Below are 23,456 nucleotides of genomic sequence, written 5' to 3'. Positions count from 1 at the left end.
GGGGCCGACAGATGAAGCAGCGCAATGAGGTATAAAAGGGACATAAACCGGGATAAGTGGCCTCTAAAAGGCTGGCCTACGTTTCGATAGGTGGACCAAGTCTTTTGTCAAAGATATGTCCCTTTGAAAATGATAGGTTTACCTGTTGAAACGTAGACCGACTTTTCTGAGGCACTTTATCTCTCTTGATGTAACTTCTTTACCACACTATTATACCACGCGGCATTCGAGATTTGTTCTTCAGAACTACCACAACGTGGCTTGGTCCTAGCAATAAGGCTTCAGTTATTAGCGGCTGTTAGCGGTTGCAGACAACAAATCACAACAAAAGGCCGCCGTATGCATTCTCTTCATTACTGCGCGAGAAGCACGTGCCCTCTAAGCTGTGTCGTGCACTCACGTCCGGACAGTATTTTTATTTTATCGCTTGCTTTCTTCGCTTCGCCACGACGCCGCAAAAGGCAATGTCCGTCGTTATGACGGCGCATTATGTTTTTCTTTTTTTTTTCGCGAGGTTGAAACAACGGGCACCATGTCGGCGTGTCCTATACTAATGATAACACGTCCCCGTGGGCCAGGTGTTCATAAGGTTACCCCGTTTGTTACGGGAAGCTCTGCCGACTACCGTGAGCGCCTGGCGTTACGTTCCCCAACGCGAGAACGAAGCAAAAAAAAAAAAAAAAAAGAAGGGAAAGGTGGGCACCTCGAAAAACCCAAGCAACCACACGCACTCGAACACGCAAAAAAAAAGAAAGAAAACGGAAACATGCAAACATGCAAATATGCAAAAAGGATTGGCGGCGAGCTATTATCAGGCCAACTGGTCTAACTTCTCGAAGCCACTGGAAGGGTAAAGGGTGTGGAGGTGGAAAGGCGGCCGAGGAGGCTATTTAATCACCGGGGTCCATTTGCATATATTAGTATGCCCCCTCACTGGCGATCCAAAGAATGCAGGGCAAAGAGTGAGGATGGGTACGTACGGCGCAGCATGCGCTCCCTCTCATCAATTCCATGCAGCAGTAGTGGAGGCTAGGTCGCATGTCAACCTGTGAGTTGCGAGATCTGGTTGAATATTCCGCACAAGTCAGGATGCACGTCTCGCCCGTTGCGCTCTACTGACACTTACGCCAAGCTTTCGCTCTGAAAGAAAGCTTTCGTTCAGTCGACGTCGTTCCGCGAAGGCACATCAGAGGCCGACAATATGGGAACGCCGTCGTTTCGTTCCACTTGTGTGGTTGGTTCACGCGACTCGCAACTTTCGCCGCACTGCACGGAATTGATGAGACGGCGGATATAGGTGACTGGCGAAGAAAAACAAGGAGCTTCTCTCGAGGAAGGCAGAACGGAAAGCGGGTTAAAAAAGGGAGGAAAGGGGTGAAAGAGAAATAGCGCCCTCGTTAGGTAGACGCCCTAATGCATTGGCGCGCACGCGCGCGCGCCAGGGCGTGCTTGCTGTCTTGCGCCTCCTCGTCACAACAACGAGACAAAAAACCTTCGCTGCGCTCGGGCCCCCTGCCACCCTCCCCTTTTCGTACACCTCCCACTCACGCGTGCCTGCACGACGTCGACTTCATAAGAGGAACCAAGAGAGAGAGAGAGAGGAGGGGGAGGAGGTTCTTCGCGCGCGCTGAGGGGAACATATGTTTTCTGTAGTCCCTCGGGCGGCCGAGGGTTGGCGCAACGGTGCAAAGGGCAGGATGGCGTGTGGCTTTTCTCTCCTCCGCGTCTCCTCTTTCAGCGGGTTGCGTTGGCTGCGCGAGCTGTGAATTTTTGATGACGCTTACGTAAGGTCACCTAAAGCTTTGCGCTGTAATGCGCGGTACTGTGTGCGTGCCCATCTGCATGCGTTTGTGCGTTTTCCTTTACTCTCCCATTTTTTTCTTTAGTAATATGTTACGTTCATAAAGCGTGGCTCATGTGCACTGTTCATTGAAATGACGATGTTTCGGTGTCAGCATACAAAGAAAAAAAAAGAGGTTTTGCTCCGGAATTAAGTGAAACTGCGGCCCATATTTTGATATGACGCCACAATCAGTTGTCCCTCTCCCACGCTTGGACCATACGTGCGCTTGGAACGAAGTGCTGGTCTCATAATTCTTACTAAATGGATTGCTTCCATAGCGGTGACTCTATTCTGTGCATCATTCCTAACCTACATACTTAACCAAATATGTGAGACTAATTATTTCATTTGTTTCTACTTAATTCATAGCACTACAACTAATGTCGATTTCTAAGTACAGCCTTGGCTCTAGCGGACAAAAAAGTAGCTGTAGGCGTACCTAGTGCAAGTTTGCGTCATCATAATTATTATAAGAAGCGTCCTTACAGCCCACACACTCGTAATTCCTTGAAGTTAGCGTAAATAGCATTTGCTGTACCCGCACTCAAACGTCATGTTATATAAAGACGTTATTTTTCTGTTATACCCAAGTGTTATAATTTCAACATGAGTTCTTTTTACGATATTTCCTCAATGGTTTCCTTTCTTTGTCCTCTCTCTTTCTACAGCGAAAGCTGTATATGACTAACATTCCGTAGTTTTTTCGGTGTCCCGCAACAGAAAAAATTGTCATGTGGGTCGATCCTGGTGAAAGTGCAGAAGGGGTCCAAGCTCAATGGCACATACCCCTGTGGGCTCGGGAACCTGTAACACACCCTTGAACTATTCTAATCACACGTTGGACCCAACGAGCTCCCTTTCACACGGGCACGAACAGATTATTGTAAAAGAACGTTTCGTACAATTTTTGCAAAAGGACTTCAAAATTCTCGGTGCCAAGCACGCAAACGCGCTAGTGCCACTGCTCGCGCGTTCGTCGTCGTCGTCTTCTTGCACAGCTGGCCCCGTTGTGCAAAAAATTTCATCATCAGCAATGGCTCGAGCGTCGTAGTCTTCCATAGCTGGCTCCGCTGTGCAAAAAACTTTCATCATCAGCAATGGCTCAAGCGCCGCAGTCTTCCATAGCTGGCTCCGCTGTGCAAAAAAATTTCATCATCAGCAATGGTGCGAGCGTCGTCTTCCATAGCTGGCTCCGTTGCCGCTCATCATTCCAGCATAGAATTCACTTCTCTTCTGTCGTCATAATAGGGAGGCCGCATAAACGGGGGCATGAACCAGGGGGTGTGAGCCATTCAACAGCTGCGTTATCGACGGGGCAGACACGTATAGTTCGTACACCCGAAGAACAACATTCTTAAGCCAGAGAAGAAATGTTTGACGGAACACATGTTGGAAGATTTGGCCTGCAATGTTACTCTAACCCCATGATACCTACCACGCATCATCGGACGTGCATTGGTTTGATTATAACCAAGAACATTTCTAGGGTGGCAGTCGAACAACTGAGCGTATATCACAGTGATCATAAAGAAATATAAAATAAAGTGTCTCAATCGAACAACAACCACTGTCCTTAGTAAACCATCCATTCAAAGACATCAGCTCCCATCATCAGACACTTCACACAAATGACAACCATTTCCACTTGAAGATGGAATCGCAGCGAAAGCTGAGTCCTAAAGCTCTCAAACGAAAAGTGTTTTCTCGGCCATTCCACCTTCACGGAGTGGAATTGTTGTCAATGATGTTTTTTCAGGCCGCCTCGTTCTTTCTGCATTGATTGTCGTGGGACCTATAGGGATCACTGGAAAATTATGCCGGCAAGGGTGATTAGCTGAAACATATGAGTTCTGATCAGGACCGCCAAGAAGTGACCGGCGTAATATCGGCTCAGCAATATACTACGTTTCAACTCTTGCCTAATGAAGGAGGTATAAAATAAAATAAAAGGTAGACGCTGTCCTAATAGGGTGCCTCGATGCGCGCGCCCCCGCTTAGGGTGAGGTCACCCTCTGAACCAGCCGGCGCCGCCTAAACCTGTTTTCGCGCGCTCCCTCCGCCATTGCGTTGCCCGCGTCGACTTCGCCGCGCTGCTGTGCGGGCGTCCTCGAAACGCTGCTGCGTTCGCGCGGCTTTCATCGGCGTAGAATGCCTGGATGTTGTGTTCCTCAGTGCTCCAACCATTCGAGAAATGGTTGGAGGATGTTCCATTTTCCAAGGGACCCAAAAAGGCGGCTTCTGTGGCTGGTGCGAGTCAAGCGTGACAAGTGGCAACCGACGAACTCCTCGTGTGTCTGCAGCGTAAGTGCCACATGTTGGTTCAGTGCTGTTTTTGTTGCGATTTATTTGTATTTTGTTGCGTTTGGGCAGCTAAGTGTCGTTCAATATTCTTCTTGCTCGGCTTAAAAAAGCTGCGTGAAACACTAAAACAAAGTAAATGAGTTTCACTACAGCGCGGTACAGGCCATTGTCTGCCGCTTGCTTGTTCGCATCCGAAATTGCACGACACGTGTCCGCTGGGGAATACGTACCACGCGTGCTTTCGCCGCTTCTTTTCATTCAAAGGTAATTGCCTTTACTAGGCGCTTGCCAGCGAATTGCGGTCTGGGCCCAAACATTGCATCAAGGCACAGAGCATGAGGACAAGCAAGGGCACATAAGCTGTGGCAATTACTGTGCAAATGGATGGTCCAGGAACCAATTTTGATTAATTCACTCACGATTTCTGAAGTTGTTTTTGACATGTGTGCGGCGTTGGGTAGCTTCCGCTGCCTATTAACCGGACGCTTCGTCCTACGACGCCGCATTATGTCAGTAAATGAGATTAACAGAGATCGTTGTTATGTGCAGATTGAGGCGCTCATTCGAGTAATTCGCCTGATATTTCGACTAATTTGTTCTTTGGCCTGTTAACCCGACGCTTCGTTCTGCGATGGCGGATTAAGTCAGTGAATGAGATAGACAGGATATGTTATGTGCAGATTGAGGCTCTCATTCGAGTAATTCGACTGATATTTGGACTACTGTGTTCTCTTGCGTGCTGCCTTCATTGTTTTCATTATCGAGCCGGAAATGCGCCGCTAATTTCAATATCAAATTCATCTGCAGGCTCATTTCGAAGCCAGCAGCTTCGAACAGAACCGCGCGGATGGGTGGAAGAAGCTCAAGCCTAATGCTGTACCAACGGTGTTCCCATTCAAAGGTGAGATGCCTCCTGACCCTGGTATTTGTTACCACGTTGCTTATCGGCTCATTATCTACATTTGAAAAAGTTATGTGAGGAAACGATTCATGCGCATACATATTAAATTTTCTGGCGCGCCTTCTATTCTGCTTTTAGTTAACACAATCTTAAATATATGTAATGGGCATTTTTTCTTATTTATCTGTTTCCAGAACTTCCTAAAGAGCGAAGGCCACCAAGGGAACGAAATGCACACGTGCCTGCATTATTCAGTGACGACGCAGCCGCACACAATTCTTCACGAGAAGTGAGAAACGTTCTTCCCTCAACTACGCAGGAATTTTCTCCCGCTGATTCTTCGTCAGACGGGGAGATAAATGAGAGATTGGCGGCTACGGAAACCAACAATGCTAATGGGCAACTTACTTCGACCCCCAGGGATGCACGGCTTCAAGAAACTGCAATAGTTACTGCGACCCAACCCCTCGATTCTGAGGCAGCTGAGCTTAGGAAGAAGATTGCAGATCTCACAGCAGCCAATAATAAGCTTAGACAACATCATAACGAATCTAAGAACACTGTCAAAAAACTACAGATGCAGGTACGCAAGCTGCAGAAAGAGGCAACTAATTTCTCACGAAATACGAAGTTTTTAAATGAAGACCAAATTCGTGCTCTTTCTCGGAACAACAATCATGGTAATTCGTGGTCAGCGCAAACAGTAAAGCAAGGTCTAAAAATTAAATTTGCTTGTGGAACCACCGGGTATGAAACACTCAGAAAGATTGGCTACCCTCTTCCATCCAGCAGAACGTTAGCAAGAAGAATTCAGGGCCTGAAGTTTCTGCCAGGTATCCTGCATGAAGTGATCGACGTCATGAGGTCGAAAGCAGAGGGAATGGAGGACGTGGAGAAAGACTGCGTTCTCTTTTTAGATGAAATGGAGATAGCACCCGGATTTGAACTCGACCGTGGCGAAGACGTGCTTCTGGGAGGAACGACGTTGCCCTCAAAGCCTGAAGAGCCAGCCAATCATGCTTTGGTGTTTATGCTAGGTGGGGTAAACCAGAGATGGAAGCAAGTGATAGCCTATGAATTCACTGGTAGGCACGTGGACGGCTCTGTACTCAAGGCATATGTCCTGGAAATAGTGCAGATATGCAGCCAGATTTCTCTAAGAGTCCGTGTTATCACATGTGACATGGGTGCAGCAAACCGCGCTATGTGGAGAGAATTTGGCTTTTCGAGCCACCGCCATTCGACAACTTCGTGCTCAATACCTCACCCAACCTTAAAAGGGAAGGAACTTTTTTTCATCTCGGACCCGGCACATGTCCTTAAGAACCTGAAAGGACAGCTTCTAAGCTCAAAAGTTTTCACACTCAGTGATACTACAGTAAGCAGGAACGGACTGACGGCCTCGAAGGTGAAATTGGAGCATGTACAGGCCGTCTTGGATTATGACGCAGCCAACGAACTTAAGGTAGCACCAAATTTGTCAGAAACCCACATTAGTTGTGGGCACTTCACCAAAATGAAAGTAGGAGTCGCTGTCCAGCTCTTCCGTGAAGCCCCACCAGCTATTCGGTTCCTAATAAAAGAAGGAGTGATTGAGCCAGAGGCCGAAACAACAGCGTGGTTTATGGACCTCGTTTCTAGGTGGTATGCCCTCATGTCATCGCGTCATCCCACCATGGCGCTAAGCCGCAGGAACATTACTAAATATCATGCCGCCTTGGACACACTATGCACGGCAACAGACACCATCAGAGAACTGAAAATGGGCACTGGATCTCAGTGGAAGCCATCGCAAGCAGGGGTCCTAATTGCGACAACGGCTGTCCTTCGCCTTCAAGAAGTGCTTCTTGGCAGTGAAGGGTATGAATTCCTCCTCACGAGCAGGCTGTTGCAAGACTGCCTAGAAAACCTTTTTTCTGTGGTGCGGCTCATGAAGCCAGTGCCCACTGCGTATGACTTGAAGTGTGCACTCCGACTCGTCAGCGTCAGCCACTTTCTTCACACTCCGAGATCAACAAGCTACGAACTTGACGACCGCGAATACCTTGTCGATCTGCTTGCACATAGCAAGAAGGAATGTGCAGAAAGCGAAGTCGATGAAATCAACGACACGGAAATTCTGTTCATTGAAGAGCTCACGTCAACCGAGTGCCGCATCTTGTTTTACCTTGGCGGTTTTATTTTGAAAGGAATTTTGAAATCTATAACTTGTCCGCAGTGCAAGGCTGCTCTCCTTGGCAAGCCTGACGATCAGTATGCTTCCCTGACTGCACTCAAGGAATACGTCAGGGATGGGCAAAACCTCGTATATCCAAGCGCTGATGTCATGAAAACTTTAAAAAACTACGAGGAACATTTCACCGCTGTCAACTCATGGTGCACAGGCAAATTTTTCACCATGAAGTCGCCACTTCGTTCTCTGATAGCCTATCTCGAAGGCATAGACAAACCCTCAGTGAACACATGCATGGCTCACAAAGAACGAATAAGCAAAATGCTGACTGCTGCATATGCCAGAGTGAGGCTCCGAATTCATCTCCGACAAATTCCGAGCACTCATCCTAGTGGCCACGGAAGCAAGACTTGTGCAGGGGTCAGCCTTGCGTAAGCAAGCTGGAATCTGCAGTTCTGCGAGCCTTTTCCTTCAAAGTCTGAAGTCTGCATCTATATATATAGTGATCACAACTATTTTATCAATTACGGTCTATTTAACATAAATGTCGACTTTTAAAAAGTGCAATAATGTTCAGTGTTCACGTTCCCATTAAACACAAATCTCTAACTTTGTGTGTTTTCATAAGCACTGAATAAATGATTTCATGTTTGCTTGGGTAACAGCTTTTGTATTCATCTGGCTGTTACCAGACGAAAAGGGGACTTTATATTTTATTACCGTTGCTGATGCTGTTTCTTCAAAGCGTGCAGAACCAAGACGTTGTTGCATTGACCGCGTCGGCTGAATTTTCTTACCGATCAAATTCACTCACTTGCATTGGGACATCAGTGAGGTTTCCCATGCAATCCTGTTTACCGCGCCTCCGTTCACGAAGAAAAATGCCCATTCAGCCTTTTAACGCCCTCCGCATAACAGCGCGGGAGAAAGGGGGTTAGCCCCAGTCGCTGCCGAGCGTGAGATAGGGAGCCGGAAAGCGGAGGAGTCCGTTCTCCGCGAGAACGAGCATGCAGTGGGAACGAGAATGGCGGCCGCCGTAGCAGACGACGCAGATGTCCTCACCCTAAGCGGGGGCGCGCGCATCGAGGCACCCTAGTCCTAAAGCACGTCCGCGCCCTCTCGGGTGAGAGCGGAGCAGCGCAGTGGGGAAGTTTTCTGCCATGCCCGCCAGGTGGTGCCACCATCCCGTGCGAAGCTGTGCGTTGTAGGCGGGCTTTCGCACTTTTTTCTCGTCACTTTTTCGATACTTTTATTGGTATTCTAGACAAGCCATTTTCTCAAGAATTTTACGCTCCCATTGTCTTCCGCCATGATAGAGCGCCCGTGGGAAGCTTCCTCGCTGTTAGTGGAGAACAAGATTCCCTCTCTCGGCGCGGAATATGGTGTGTATTATCTTACACACTGAGCGTTTATAGAGAGCGCCGAGATAGGGACCAGTGTAGTTCCGTTTTAAAAAAGAAGAATAGGCGAACTGCGAACGTCATTGTGGCGTTGCAGGGAGCTCAGTTCAGCTGAGGTACACCAACCACTTAGAAGTTGTTTATGTTAAGCTCGAAATTTATTTCTAATTCTAAATATTGAATTTTATTAAAGCGTTTGTGCACCACTCATTGTGTAGGCCTTGTTTATTTTGTCACTACCTAAGCTGGCTTCAGTCATCACAAAAAAGAAAGAAAGCAAAGAACGAAAATACGTGAACAATGTGTTCAGTTGCGACTGCGTTGACTAGGATCAATGAGTCTTGTCCTTGGATGCAAGATCGCAATTTCGAAACAAATCCGAAAGCACAGAGCGGAAAATCCTAATCCTGATGAGCTGATGAGACCCGGGGGAGCAGGCTTTCTAACGGGCTTGATAAATCGGCTTTGTCTCTGTTGTTCAGATCTCTTTTCAAATAGGAGCTGTTCCGATTTCCGCGTTTCGTGTCTAGGGCTTGTCTTGTGAAGTCAGTCAGCTTAACGTGGTGCCCCTTTCAACACGTCCCTGTACTGTCTACTCATGAAACGTTTAAATAAGCTTCTTCTCTTATCCATATCATGTCAGCGGGAATGCAACGATATGAAATTGTCTCGCTTGTTTCTTGTACTTGCATTTTGGTTTGAGCGAAATTTCCATGTATCTAGTCCAACTTGCTAGCGTTTCATTATACTAAAGGAAACGCTTCAACCTTCCAGGTGTAATCTGCGGGTTTCTGTTAACGTCATTTTAACTCGACCTGACAGTTCCTACGGGCATCAAGGCCGGCGGGATACTATTGAACGCAACCTCTTAAGTCACTAACTCTAAAAGAATGTCCACAAATGGGTGAAAGCTGTATCTCTTCATTCCTGATCGAAAGACATTCAAGGCGGGTCAGATGATGCTTTCTAGGCTTCCTAGTTATTACTGTTAATAGCAGAGCATTTAGGCCTTCATTAAGGGTACAGTCAGTGAGGTAACGATTTCTTTTATTATGAATTAGATCACCGGTGTAAACGGGTACAAAAGCTAATTACTGGCTGCAAGCTCTACAAGAAAAAGTCTTCTATTATTTTTTTTTCGCTGTCGTTACCAGAACTTAGCACATCGATCATCCCGTTAAACGTAATACTGATTCCAGGAAAGCAGTTTTGTGTAGCAACGCCTTACGCCCTCTAGAACTGAAATCGAACTGCGCCATGACTAGGCGAGAGGGCTCATTTTGCCCGCATCCTAGTATTTTTAGTTTATTGGTTGCCACTACTGCACAGAAGCGGCACACTGGCACCTCTAAGGAAGCGTTGTTCAGTTTATATAAAAGACATAAATAACACTTTCTGCGTCGTGAAATCACTTCTTGGCATGGAAATCATATTTTTGTTCCTTTTTATTTTACCTGCATGTTTCTTTTGTTTTCAATTCTGCTTGATTGTGTACCTGATTTCCTTTCTTCATAGGGGCAATTTCGTTTCGCTTCATCGAGTACGAATACACAGTGGGTGTTATTCTTGTGCACTGTTCATTCATTCATTCATGATTCTTTTCATTATTCCCTTTAACCTATACCATCACACTGCAGCCTCTGTCGTGCCACATATTTAGTGTACATTAGGCATTATTTTAATAGAGACCCCCTTTCAGCAGCGTTCTCTGGAACATCTTTCTGTGCATTCACGTACGCAGAAGTATGCTTTTTATTTATTATTTTTAAACAAATAAATTGCAAAAGACAGTTGCGTACACATATGTATGCACCGTGAAGTGAAGAGCACAAGCAGCAGGCATGAGGTTTCCAACGCAAGCTCTCTCGCTATTTCATACGAGTCTCCTGATCACGCAGCCCTCATTCACTCACCATAGATGACTCAGCAGAAGGTGAGTCACTAGTATTGTCCACGTGCTCTGAAGATGTGCAGTGAAGCGGAATGTTACCTACCTGCGAAGAAAAAAAAAGAACCAGAAAGAATACCGGTGACTTTGAGAGGAAGCCACAACGATACACAGACGACGAATACTAAGTCAGGCATTATAGTGGTAAGTCACCATTGCGATGCGTCCAAATCGTTAAACGTTTGTTTAGAAGACAGCCTTCAAAAGGTGAATATTCAGTCATCATTATCTGTGGTACATAAGCGTTTACTGGGGGATTCATGCATTAATTGTTTTTTAGAATATGTTGATGACTTTTTCCATTCCTGACCATGGTTAATGCGACGTTCAGTGTATGTCCTCCACATGCTGAGCCAATAATGCTTTAAGTAGTAAAATGCTGACGTACATAAAGGCTACTGAGCGGCTATTTCTAACTCTTTAGTTTTGCTGCGTTTAAAGGCCAACTGCAGCGAAATTTCACATGGCCTACATTTGTTAGAAATTAGTAGTATATACCACCGAAGCAATCTTGGTGAAGCCGCAGGGCTGTTGACTGTGTAGTTTTCTCGCTAGCAGCTTTTGAACACCTAAGGAGACGACGCGCATGTCTGGTGCTTGCCGCGATGACGTGCGACTATGTCCCAGCACGAAGCCTCCAAGATTTTTCAGCGCGCCTAAAGTGCCGCCTAATCTCGGAGGTCACTCTGAGGAGCCATGCTTTTTAGGTAAAATGTGTGACTTCACGCAAGCGATAAAGATTTTTTTTTTAGTTTTGATATGAAAAATGGCTATTTTTGTTAGATTTTCATGACGCTTCCGCTCGTATTTCAAAGGTCAACTTTTGCACGGGTGCTTCTTTACATCTAAACTATCTTAACCACTTAAACTAGACTTTCTACGTTGCACAAAATTTTGTTGCGGTTAGCCTTAAAGTGAAGGCCCTGAACACTGAAATCCTAGAATAAGTAGTGCCAAGCCTTTGAGCGCCTTCAGTAATTAACTACACATTATATTTTCAAAGAACCATGCAGCTTCGGTTTTATCTCACGTGCCGCATGTTTCAAATGTCACGACGCCATGATGCAGAAGGTGTTCACGTGGGATCAGAGCACTGTTACGTTTAGGTACTCGTTCTGGCTCGCTCGGCTACCTATAATGCTGCTTCTTATTGGGTGGCCCGAATTATCGGCATAACGTACGACTGAGCAAGCCGGAGCGTTTGGCGAAACGTCGCACTCTTCTCCTACCGCGTGACCTCTTTCTGCGTAATGACGTCACGACGCAGGCGACATCTGTGAACTGGAATCCCAATTGGTTTGTAGAAGAGCAACTATATCGCAATTTCTTCATAGTGCGCCCTACGGCTACGCACTGTTTTGTCTATGTTTTCGATATCCGGAACCTTCATTAAACGCAATACAGTCTGAAATGTCGTGTGAGCCGTCTCGTAGGAAGTTGGGTGTGTTTCGATATATTGTGATTTCATTTAAAACATTGATTGTTAAAGTAAGTGAAAAATATGCGTGATTCTTTTTCTGCTTAAAACTCTATAACTTAAGCAGAACAAGATTAGGAGTGAACAGGTAGGCGTCGTTGTACCCGGTAGAGGTCGATACATACTTAGGTGATTAGGACAGATGCGAATCAAAAACTTTGTTATTCCTATGTCTCGACCGGGGCTCCGCCTTCAACCTGAGCGAGACCGGACTTTGGTCGAAAGCCTAACGACCTTTATCTAAACTCCTTGCCACTCGAGCGATCTCTGCGAATGCTCCGCTATCAGCCAACTACTGCATTTACAAACGCTTGCAGGCCTTAGGGTTCCGCTCTCAGCTAACACCATTCTGGACGTAATGATGCAAAGTATATTAACGTGCTGCTACGAAAGCATAGGTCTGCTATATTCGTATGTTCTTTCGACACATGCATATTTTATAGTTTAAATCTGTACTTTCCAATAGTTGACTTGCACTTATATTGATTTCTTTTCCTCGTGCGATACGCCAGTCTAGTGCCACTTCTTGTAGTTTCGATTTGTCCTTCTTACTTGTTTATCTGAACACCCTGAAGTTTCTTTTGAAGTTCCACGCCGTCATCTCGCGAGGCTGTACCCTTCTTCCAGGGCCGATGAAATATGACTCTCAATCAGTTGCGCCTCGCGTTTGCCGCTGGGCTTCGCTCGTACGTATGCGCTCGCGACACATCGCTTCGCCCAAATTTTGTCGATTTTTTTTTCTCGTAAAAGAGAGCTGCAGGCGCGTCGGCATTATTATTTTTTCGTTTCGGCAACGCGGCCTCCATAACGCAGATTATACGTGCGCACGATAGAGCGGTGCCTTCCAGCTGAGCACCTTACCCGGAATCTTCTTTTTTTTTTTTAATTGAGTTTTGAGTCCGCGTATACGCAAATTTTATCGACACGCTCACAAGCGCGATGACGCTACACGCGTGGGACGCGTTGCGTCAAGGCCCGACTTCGTGCGACGCGCAATCGACCGCGGACTTCGAACACAGCGGGGAAAGCTGGCGGAGATCATATTTCCATTACGGAGAGCTGGGAGTGCTAGCTCCGGGGCAAAGTCCACCTTTCAGTCGTCTTTCTTTTTTCATGATGCTTCAGCACATTTAACTTTCCATTTTTCTTTCCTTCGCAACCGAACGCGTATTTTATTTATATTTTTCTACAGACGAAGCCGCGAAAGAAGCAGAGACGACGCTTCAAAGCTAGTCAGTCAACATTCAACCGAGAGAGATTGCGTTTCCTTTTCGTGTGACGTACGCGTGTTCCCCGCTGCCTCGGTGTGTTTACGAATGCGTTTGGTATGTGATATACTTCAGAGTGCTTCCGGCCATTCTATATTTCGGGCGGCAGTAACTGCGAGGGCATGTAACGGTAGGTTTGCCCACTAGGGGCTTCGCGCGTCGGTTTACAAACCCGCTCGCTCGCAATCGCGTCGACCTTATGTTGCACGGTGCGTCGCGAAGAAAACTTGCGAATTGGATCAGCGCACTTATAGGGTGTTGCGGGACGGCTATGATTCGATGGTGTCGCCCCGGAGGAAGTTGATGCTTACGAGGGACACAAGTGCCGTATTTACGCGATCGTAACGCTAGTGTGTTTTTTTCCCCTTGAGTCTCGTTGCTTGAACTCGACCTTCGCATTTCATTCCAATAACTGTGAGATTTACGACCTCGAACGAAATATTCTGAATTCCACGATTTTTAGCACTACGTCGGCAACCTATGCGTTTACGTGGCGATTCAATCCGCGGACAAGTCGACCGAAGTCGAAATTTCTTTTTTGTTGGAATCGACCCATTTTTTTCACTGTGCTTGCAACTGGTGTCACGGTTACGGTGCTGCATTACACTGCATCCTTTTGCGCGTCGAATACGTTCATTCGCAACGTTATGGCGACTCAGAACAATCGGTATGAAGGCCGCTTCGAGAGACGAGTAATTTTGATGGCAGATGAGCTGGGAGACTCTGGCATGGCTGCGCGGCTCGATGTCAATGCGTGGACAATTCTCGGATGATGGCACCAACGGGAAACCCTTTACAAATGCCGGATCGGTCGGAAGGGCCTCGTAGTGGCATTGGTACTGTCCCTGAATGAAATGGTTGCGCGGTCGTTTAAGAAGTACCAATCTCAAACGATCTTGATGGCACGGATGACTTGATTCTCGGGTGATACCTTTCGGAATCAGTTTCGCTTTCGCGATACTTTGCTTGTTTCGGCACGCTACCCCTCGATGTATGCGGCCGACAGTGCTCTTGGCACTGATAGCAAGCTTGGCACAGCGTCAGAAAGATTTGTCGGGGACCTTTCCCGTGCCGAGTCGCGCGAAATCTTGAGCAAGTGAAACTATCTCCCAAAGTGATCGCCTGGGAATACCGTGCAAGTGAAGATCCGTCTCCTTCCCAGCCGATGAGGGTAACTGAACTCGCTTCCAAATTAATTCCTTGAATAAAGGTACTATTTCTCTTTCCGTTCATCTCGCCTTGCATACGCGCTCTTAACTATTTATTTTTTATTGTGCGGACTGAAAAGTCGACCCTCGCGTTACAATCGTGGTTGCCTAACACTCGAGTAAGTGCGGTACTTCCCTGCAGGTCAATTTTCAGATTTAATGCACTCGCTTGTCTTTTCTCACCTCTATTTTCTTTTTTTCTTGCGTTCAATTAACGTTCAAAACACTTTTAACTACACAAAATTAGCGGCAGTGCCTTATGTGATTTGTTTTAATACAGTCGACAATCGTAAATTTGACCGTTAGGTGACCGCAAGATATTGTCGAATCATCCCAAATGTTGAATAAGAAAATGGCGGCGAAATGACCCAATTAAAGTAGATATTATTACTCGACGTACTTTGCAGCGCATTTTATTGCGATAGTAATTATTGAAGACGCCAAGCAAATTTTCGCCGCTGGCGTTGCCGTCGCCGTGATGTTCCAGAATATATAGTTAAAAGATGTAAATATAATTGTCCCACGACAAGAGCTCAACAGAAAACCGCTAGCATAGCAGCCTGACACCTTAACCATTACACCACGGGCGCATGCCCCGGGCGGCGACTAGACCATCCATAAAATTTGCCCCCTCTGTAAGCCAGTACGTTGAGAAGATTCGCGCGTTTTATGCGTTTTATTGCAATGACAATCATAACGACACTCTAGTCAAATAGTCGGCGTCGTCAACAATCACGCATAATATACAAACTTCTCTATTTTAATACATGCTCTCAAGAACATTGCTTACACTAACTGTACAACTTCCCTTCGCGTCGTTATTTGAGCGCCGGCTGGAAGAACACGCGTGTTCGTGCTCCAATCACAGAGACCGGTGCAGAGGAGAAGCTGTTTCCGAAGATCCTCAGGTTAAACTGCTGTGCTTGCTGGAGCAAATTTTAACACACACTCTACGTACACTCTGCCTGGCTTGTGCCATTACTTTCGCATGAGCTGTATAACCACGGCATGGCACGTGCTGGTGCGGGGTCTCTCCGGCAAAGCTTCGGCGCTCCTCACCTTCCAGATTGCGCAAACATGCCCTCCGCGTGTTTTCAGGACGCCTACCAAGGAGCTCCAGCGAAACGCTATAATTGCGCCGAAGCAAAGGCAGGCCGCCCATGCGTGCCCAGACGCAGGAACAACGTGCTGCATCGCGTGGTCGGGCACGCTACAATTCAACGTTGGAGGCCTCAAGACGTGGTGCTTCTGGAACAGGAGGCCGACGCTAGGCGACGACGTCGACGAGACTCCGCAGTTTGGGAGCGCGAAGCGCGCGCACATCGTGCCCACAGGGCAGGATGCCGCGGTAGGAAAATCTGAAAGAGACAACGCCGGCAAGGTCATGCAGTAGTCGGATTCAACGTTAACATCCTACGACGTAATAAAAAAAAACGAATGGCGCGTCATCTTCATTCATGCAGCACCGTGGAACCTCGCCTATTATCGGACGCAAGAAACCTACCTGTTCACGTCTCGTCTTTACAAAGGGAACGAACGGATTCTGTGATTTTGCGTTTCAAAACGACAATTCGATTTACGAGGCACGCCGTAGTGGACGACTCTGGACGAATTTTGAGCCACCAGGGGATATTTAACGTACCCCCTCTCGCCCCCCCCCCCCCCCCCCCCCCCCGACACGGGCGTTTTCGCATTTTGTCCCCGCCGAAATGCGGTCCGATGGGGGTGAAATACCACAGCCGACACCATAGCGGAATATCGTAGCCACTAACGCACCGCGGCGGGTCTTTACAAAGGCAGTCGCAAACCGGTGACCCATCCTGCATAATTTACCACCAACCTCCGTTTACAAAACGATATACAACGACATCGCCCGCTTTCTGCACGCTCGTTCACGCCGCGATGGCGTGGTTTCTGCGGACGTATGGCGGGACGAAGAAGGTAATTATTGAGTACCAAGCCGCCCACTAAGGCGTGTGCATCGACGCTGGAAGATAGAGAATAAAAGAACGGACGAAGGGCCGAGGAGGGTCCGACGGCGAAGTCGACAGGTAGGCATTATTCACGAACCGCGGACACGAAAGCGAGCAAAGTCAGTGCCAGGCAACCTTCACGGCACTGATCTCGCGACGGGGTACTGAGAGACCACGCCCACGCGAGCGCGTCGTTTGCATCGAACGGCCGAGAGCGAGATAGCGGGTTCCTTGGGACAGCGATCGACTCGAGGAAGGCCGACGACATCGAAAACACATTTTTCACGCAATCGCGCACTTTAGGTTCTGTCAATTTTAACGTTAGGCCGCAACTCTTCTTTATTTTTTTCGCTCTGATATGGTAGGGTGCATGCTCCCGAGAGAGAAAAAAAAATTGTGGTCACAAGGGAAAATGCAGATCTGCATGGTTGGCCCCGCCGCACGTGGAAAGGGGATAGAGAGAGAGAGAGGAGAAGTGTAGAATAAACGTTGGCAGGACGCGCGCACACACACACGCTCGAGCGTTCGGTCGATCCTGCGGTCAATTACCGAGCGTTCTCGTGGTGTGGTGGATGTTGAGAAACCCAGCAGCCCTTCTACGGCTTCGCGCAACGCGTCCGCGCTTAGCTATTGTATGGCGGTGGGCCTTAACGGCACGTCTATGACCTCAGCAATATCTCTCCGGCTTTTACACTGCTGTGTGACATTTTTCGTGTCCTTGGAGGAAAACGATGATATTATTGCGAAAAAGAGAAAGCCATCTCTTTTCAAGCTTTTGCGCATCCACGGGGATGGCGACGTCATAGATTTCGCTGCATCTTCGCGAGTTCTCACCGTTATCGTGAATTATATGCTTTCATGCGTGTAAAGTTGAGTATTAGCGTAATTTAGAGGGAGATATAATTGTTCTCCAAATGATAAACGGGTAAAAGGTGGTTGCAGTTCAGCATGAGGGTAGTGCGAAGAGGTCAGTAACGCAGCGAAAGTGCACACAGGACAAGCTCTCGTCCTCCGAGTTTCTTTTTCTTTTTTGAAAGCGAAGCTTTCTTATCGAAAGTCCTCCTAATCTTAAAGCCTTAGCTGCTGATGTCCTGCCGAATTATTGAGTACCTTTCCTTTCCGCATATATATATGTGTGTGTGTGTATATATGTGTGTGTATATGTGGATATATATATATATATATATATATATATATATATATATATATATATATATATATATATATATATATATATATATATATATATATATATATATATATATATTACTTTCTTTCTTCTTAGTTATTTTTGTAGTTTCACCTTTCGTTGACTAAGGCGAAGCCTTGTTTTTGTTTAATACGTACATATGCTGCTTTTCTGTTCATTTAGGCCTTGTCTCCTTAAACCTTTATTCGTACGTTTTTCATGTTGCCATTGTTGTATGTATTATTAATTCTAGTCATCATGCACAGGAGGTCCCATTTCAGTTTCTAACTACGGGACCTCCTTCCGTATATACATATGTTGTAATTATCCTCATTTTGTCATGAATAAAACTGATTCTGATTCTGATTCTGATTCTCGAGCTTTCTTTGTTTGAAAGTGAAGCTTTCTTATCGATACCTCCCATACTTTTATAGCCGCAGGTGCTGATGTCCTGCCGAATAAGCGACTGCCTTAAGTCTCGAGCTTTCTTTATTTGAAAGCGAAGCTTTGTTATTGAAACCTCACATAATCTTAAAGCCGCACCTGCTCATGTCCTGCCGTATAGGCGAGTGCCTTAGGTATTAAGCTTTTGTTTGTGTGAAAGCGAAGCTTTCTTATGGGAACCTCCCATACATTTAAGTCCGTAGCTACTGATGTCCTGCCGAATAGATCAGTACCTTAAGTCTGGAGTTTTCTTTTTTTGAAAGTGAAGCTTTCTTATCGAAACCTCCCATACATTTAAAGCCGCAGCTGCTGATGTCCTGCCGAATAAGCGACTGCCTTAAGCCTCGAGGTTCTGTCGTTTTTTTTTTAAACCAGAGCTTTCTTATCGAAACCTCCCATACTCTTAAGGCCATAGCTGCTGATGTCCTGCTGAATAGGCGAGTCCCTTAGGTATTGAGCTCTTGTTTATTGAAAGCGAAGCTTTCTTATGAAACCCGCCCATACATTTAAGTCCGTAGCTGCTGATGTCCTGCCGAATAGGTGAGTGCCTCAAGTCTCGAGCTCCTTTTTTTTTTGAAAGCGAAGCTTTCTCATCGAAACCTCCCATACCTTTAAAGCCGTAGTTGCTGATGTCTTGCTGAATAGGCGAGTGGGTTAAATCTCGTAGCATGTTGACAGGAGATCACATTCGCGTGAGAGCACGTGCAAGAGCTGCAGCTTCCAATAAGGCGTGGGCGCAGGAATTAAACAGGAAAATTAATAGTCAAACTTAGCCCAGTCATTCGCGTCGTACGTTTATCAGCAAACGCTTGCCTTCACCATTTTTCCCTTGGACAAATATCGTGTTTGTCCTGATGTCGTAACAGCGCCGATGTTTCATAGTGGGTATTACGTATTACCAGATGGTTCCATTTCTGATTTGATGGTGAATGGTACAGCAGGTTGATATAAATGTTGCATCCCAGTAACGTTGAGAACGGTACCGTGCAAAAGCATAAAGCTCTGAGTCAGATTGCGTCTTACTTACTCGAAAATTGGGGCGTAAGTCGCAAGCATCGTGTTTGATTCGATGCCATTCAAGTGGGCGCTTCAGAAAACGCTCCGCGCAGATTGCGAGTGTGCGCGTTGGATCTGCATAATTTCTTTCCCTCTGTGTCGCCATCCTGTTCGTGTCGAAATTGTATGAGCTTCAACCGACTCGCCCGATTTCGCACCCTATTGTAATTCATTTTTTGTTCAAGAAATTGCTTTGTTGCTGCGAACAGCGACCTCGCCAGTCCTTCAGTTACGCGCTTGCCCCATAGGCTCCCCCCCCCCCCTCCCCCACCGCCATAGCCTTTGTACTGCAGTTATAATTCACTAATAAACTCTTCACTAGGGCCGACCAAATCCCATAACAATCCGTGATGCCAGGAGAAGCTCGTGTGGGAGCTTCAGTTTATTTATTCGCTGAGTTTAATGTCACACAGCAACGGTAGGACTATGGAAACATCGTGTAGACAGAAACTTTCTGCAGTTTTCTGAAGCAGTCACCTTTTGACAGTTCCTGCGGGAACTGGCGGAATCAACGAAGAAAAAGCCGCGATAACTCTCAGCCTGTTCGTATGGAATACTTGCCCCCAGTGATCGCTAGCCATGACTTAGTCGTCAGCTACACTATAATCGAAATGTCAGCCCAGTTCTGGCTGCACAGACAGCTGCTGGCAGGGGTCGAGATTAAGGGCGTATGATCATCAACACGGGTGTGCGAGAGGAACAGATTCTGGCGTGTAGTGGAGAGATCGAGATCAAAGTCGACGACCCGATGTTGATCAACGCGCACCTAAGTTCATGTATATGCTAGTCTTTTTAAATTTCGCTCCAATCAAAATTCGATTTTTCAACCCTAAGACGTCCCCGCGTCAATAGGTGCACTTTGGGGCGCCACATGGGAAATGGCCGCCGTTGGAGTGGCCAAAACATCTTTTTTTTTTGTGCTCATGAGTGTTCCTACGAAAACTTAGGGCGCAAGCTCTTTTTCCCCAGCGTATCATCCCTGAAGAGAGTAAAACGCCAGGCCGGTGTACATTTGTGCCCATTTGAGAACCAGTGGGTGCCAGGCGGCGGTGGGAATCGAACCCACAACCTCCCGTAGCCGAGGCGGGTGCTCTACAACTTCATTCGCCACTGAAGCATTGCGGCGACATTTGCGTGCATCCCAACGAAATTGACATTTTGAAAAAAAATAGCGGTACTGTCGCAGTGAGTTGATTATGTTTGTGATCTCCTAAGTCAGCTTATTTTTCTTAATTTTCTGTCATTTCGTTTTTAACATTGGACAACCAAGTGCCCCTTTAGAACACGCGTGAGTTGATCATCAATTTGTCTTTTTTTTCCCCTATGCAAGACTAAAGGGGCAGTGCTCCTCCCTTCTCGATGTAATGGGTGACAGCCCGTACCACGAACTCAATATTCGCTTACCAGATGGTAAGAAAATAATTCTCATAGCATCTTCCGCGTCGAGGGTGTCTGTGGCCCTGCGTTGTTGTAACAGCCGTCGCCATGAACTCGTTTTACAAGATCGTCGAACGCGTAAGGCAGAGGATGTGGATTTGGCTCCCAGAAAAGCCAAGTTATTCTTACGGTCATTTTTATTTCCGTCTACATTAGCATTTCTGCATTTCAATTAAAACAACGAATAAGCCCCTCAATGCATTTTCGTCTTTATTGTATGTTTGGTTCATATAATATTGCATGTCTTTGTGCTAGCCAAATTGAATGCTGCGCTGGCAACCCTCGATTAGTGGATTTCGCTATAGTCTACAATAATTTCGTGTGCAGAAGAAAGGCATCACGTAAGCGATTCAACACAGAAGACAGTGTGCTTCTTCCGAACAGCTGGCCTGGGCACACGAGTACAACACTTCAGTGTGACGCTTTTCTCTATTTCCTATTTGTGTTTTGCACAGCGCGATGGGGTATTTTTTCTTTTTAGATTTTACGCTTCCGTTTCTCCCCTTCGATGGCGCAGGGTAGCAAACCGGATACTCCTGTCTGGTTAATCTCGCTGTCTTTCCGTTTTGCCCACTTTCCTACTTTTTTGTCATTGTCGAAAACATTCCTTTAGATTTCTTGTCTCCGTCTGTCATCTCTTCTACATGCCGGCCATTGTCATCTCCCTTTCATAGAGTCCAGCCATTGCCCTTGGGAGCAACAACAACTGTCGGGGCACGAATACGGCCGGAAATACTCTCTGAGTCTATAAGACGTCTGTGCGATACGACGACTGCCCTATGATTGAGTAACTCGCCGAGCCAGACGTGAGCGATGACCGCTTCGCCCGTGGCGTGTGTGCAGCTCTACGCGTACTCCTATAACCAATACTTCGCACCCACCACTTTTCGTCACACAGGTTACGCTGGACATTGTGTGGGAGGAGACGTGCACGGAAAGACGTACCAGGTTTACGACGGCAACCAAACACACAAAGCATCCCGCGCTTATGCGCAGTTCCAGGAACGGGAAGCATCATCGATTTTACGTTCTTCTTCGGCCGTCTGCTTCGAGGGGGCCGTTGTCTGCTGACCTGGAATCGTTTCGTCTGCTTTGGTCCATGCTGATCGATGGCCCTTCGCGCTGTAGTGAAAGCAGACGACGTGAGTCTTTACTTTGTCGTCTGTACGTTAGCTTTTCTTGAAATTTCATGTTTTGCGCCACAAATGAGAGAGCAGCATTGATGCGCTGACGCCGAACCGAAGCGCTTTCCTTATGACCACCCTTTGTTAACTCGGGGCCTTCCTAAAACGCCTGCTAAAAAGAAAACGACCTTACAGAAAGCCTCATAGTACAAAGGCCTTTGTCAGGGGCTTCTTTTACGAATATAGGATAAAAGAAAAATGCTTCCGTTGCTTTCTCGGTATTAAAGCAACCGTGACGGTGATGCCTTAATGTGACACTGCAGAATGTTATGTATAGCGCGTTTCTATCGATGGTATTCTTGTTTTCTTGCTATGGTATACCCTGGAGTACAAATGTTAGGAAAAATTGGCCATAGGCATGCAATCGTGAGCACCGTGGAGATTCTCAGAGAAGCGCTGTGACGCACGTGCAGCGTATTGGACGTGTTGTGCAGCCCACTCGCTGAAATCGCAGTTGCTGAGATGTCAGTGATGACGATAACTTGATCTGCCCAAATCCAAACCACAGAGAGAGATTCACATGAAAATAAAGGCTTAAAGTAAACCAATGGTCGAACAAGGGATGTCACTAGAGAACGTTCTTACCGAAGGGCATCTGTTAGTCGGGGCAGCGATTCTTTATACGGTAACGGCTGGCAAGGTCAGTGTACCAAAATGGTCAATTCAGAAAGTGGTCTGTCATCAATGGTAGTTAGGACAGTCGCGAGTTATTGTCCGTCTCCTATTTGGGACATTAACAGAGAGTGCGCAGAAGCGTTTCCACACGACGACGGTTATTACATGCACGAGTGCCGCTCCACGTGTTAAGGAAAGCAAAATACTTCGTGCATACGCTATTCGTATAGCCTTTGTCTCCGAAACAGGGTTGACACGCTTTGGAGAAGCTCCGATGGCATTCCATAAGGGAGTGATGAGTCCGAGCGCTGCTGTATGTTTATTGTGTTGGAGATTTGGCACGTTTCACGAAATCGTTATGCGTAACTAGCATGGTGATAATACCGCTCGGTCAGCTCATGAACACGGCACACAGGAATTTGATTCGATTATCGAGGACGAGTGCAGATAAAAAACTTTGCGTGTGTATATCACGTTGCTTCACAGCGCTTCAGTATGTGCTTTAAGTGGCGTCATGCTAAAGATGCTTTGAATCGACCATCCGTAGCTTTCCTGCGTACAGAGAAATAACTGTGCAGAAACGCTAGGCAACTATAACAATTATTGGCTGCTGAATGGCTCGAAATATCACAGATTGGTGGTCGTAATCGACATCAACCTCCAAAGATAGTGCACTTGTGCAGCAGAGACACAAATGTCACGCATAAAAGTAACATGATCCCCGCGAAATGATCAAGAGCTTCCCGGAGTACTTACAGCGACAAGTAAGAGTAAATAAGGAAGTAATTAAGTAAGTAAGTAATTAAGACAACGATGTTGTCGCTTTGACTGACCGGTGCATTCATTCAACACTTACGTTTGCGGCCATCATGGTGGGTATTTTACCATGCAGTATACAGCTCAGCCGCATAAAGCTTCAGTTGCGGAGCTACTTTGACAGGTCATGTTATCGCACTCAGATAGTGGGAATTTCAGCACCGATAGACGCGGATCCTGACGTGATAAAATTAATTCAGAGACCTCGGCTTCGCAATATGCG

The 23,456-nt window shown here is 46.7% G+C and overlaps 2 protein-coding genes across 2 annotated transcripts in view; one reads left to right on the top strand and one right to left on the bottom strand.

The window, feature by feature from the left end:
• LOC129383877 (cadherin-6-like) overlaps nucleotides 1-23,456 on the bottom strand; it is a 203,938-nt gene that overhangs the window by 107,969 nt on the left and 72,513 nt on the right. The gene's annotated exons all lie outside the window — the stretch shown is intronic.
• On the top strand, nucleotides 3,870-7,880 carry LOC140213367 (uncharacterized). Its single transcript, XM_072284615.1, has 3 exons — nucleotides 3,870-4,144; nucleotides 4,952-5,045; nucleotides 5,240-7,880. Exons 1-3 carry the CDS (start codon nucleotides 3,992-3,994, stop codon nucleotides 7,651-7,653), a joined length of 2,661 nt encoding a protein of 886 aa, XP_072140716.1. The 5' UTR covers nucleotides 3,870-3,991; the 3' UTR covers nucleotides 7,654-7,880.

Source organism: Dermacentor andersoni, chromosome 9 (assembly GCF_023375885.2).
Source record: "Dermacentor andersoni chromosome 9, qqDerAnde1_hic_scaffold, whole genome shotgun sequence".
NCBI lineage: Eukaryota > Metazoa > Arthropoda > Arachnida > Ixodida > Ixodidae > Dermacentor > Dermacentor andersoni.
This window is presented reverse-complemented; position numbering and strand designations above follow the sequence as displayed.

What these genes read in the sequence shown, in the direction of transcription:
- LOC140213367 (XM_072284615.1), top strand. Translation starts at nt 3,992, where the DNA reads ATGCCTGGATGTTGTGTTCCTCAGTGCTCCAACCATTCGAGAAATGGT. An exon ending in ACTCCTCGTGTGTCTGCAGC is followed by an intron (nt 4,145 to 4,951) that starts GTAAGTGCCACA and finishes ATTCATCTGCAG; the next exon opens with GCTCATTTCGAAGCCAGCAG. An exon ending in AACGGTGTTCCCATTCAAAG is followed by an intron (nt 5,046 to 5,239) that starts GTGAGATGCCTC and finishes ATCTGTTTCCAG; the next exon opens with AACTTCCTAAAGAGCGAAGG.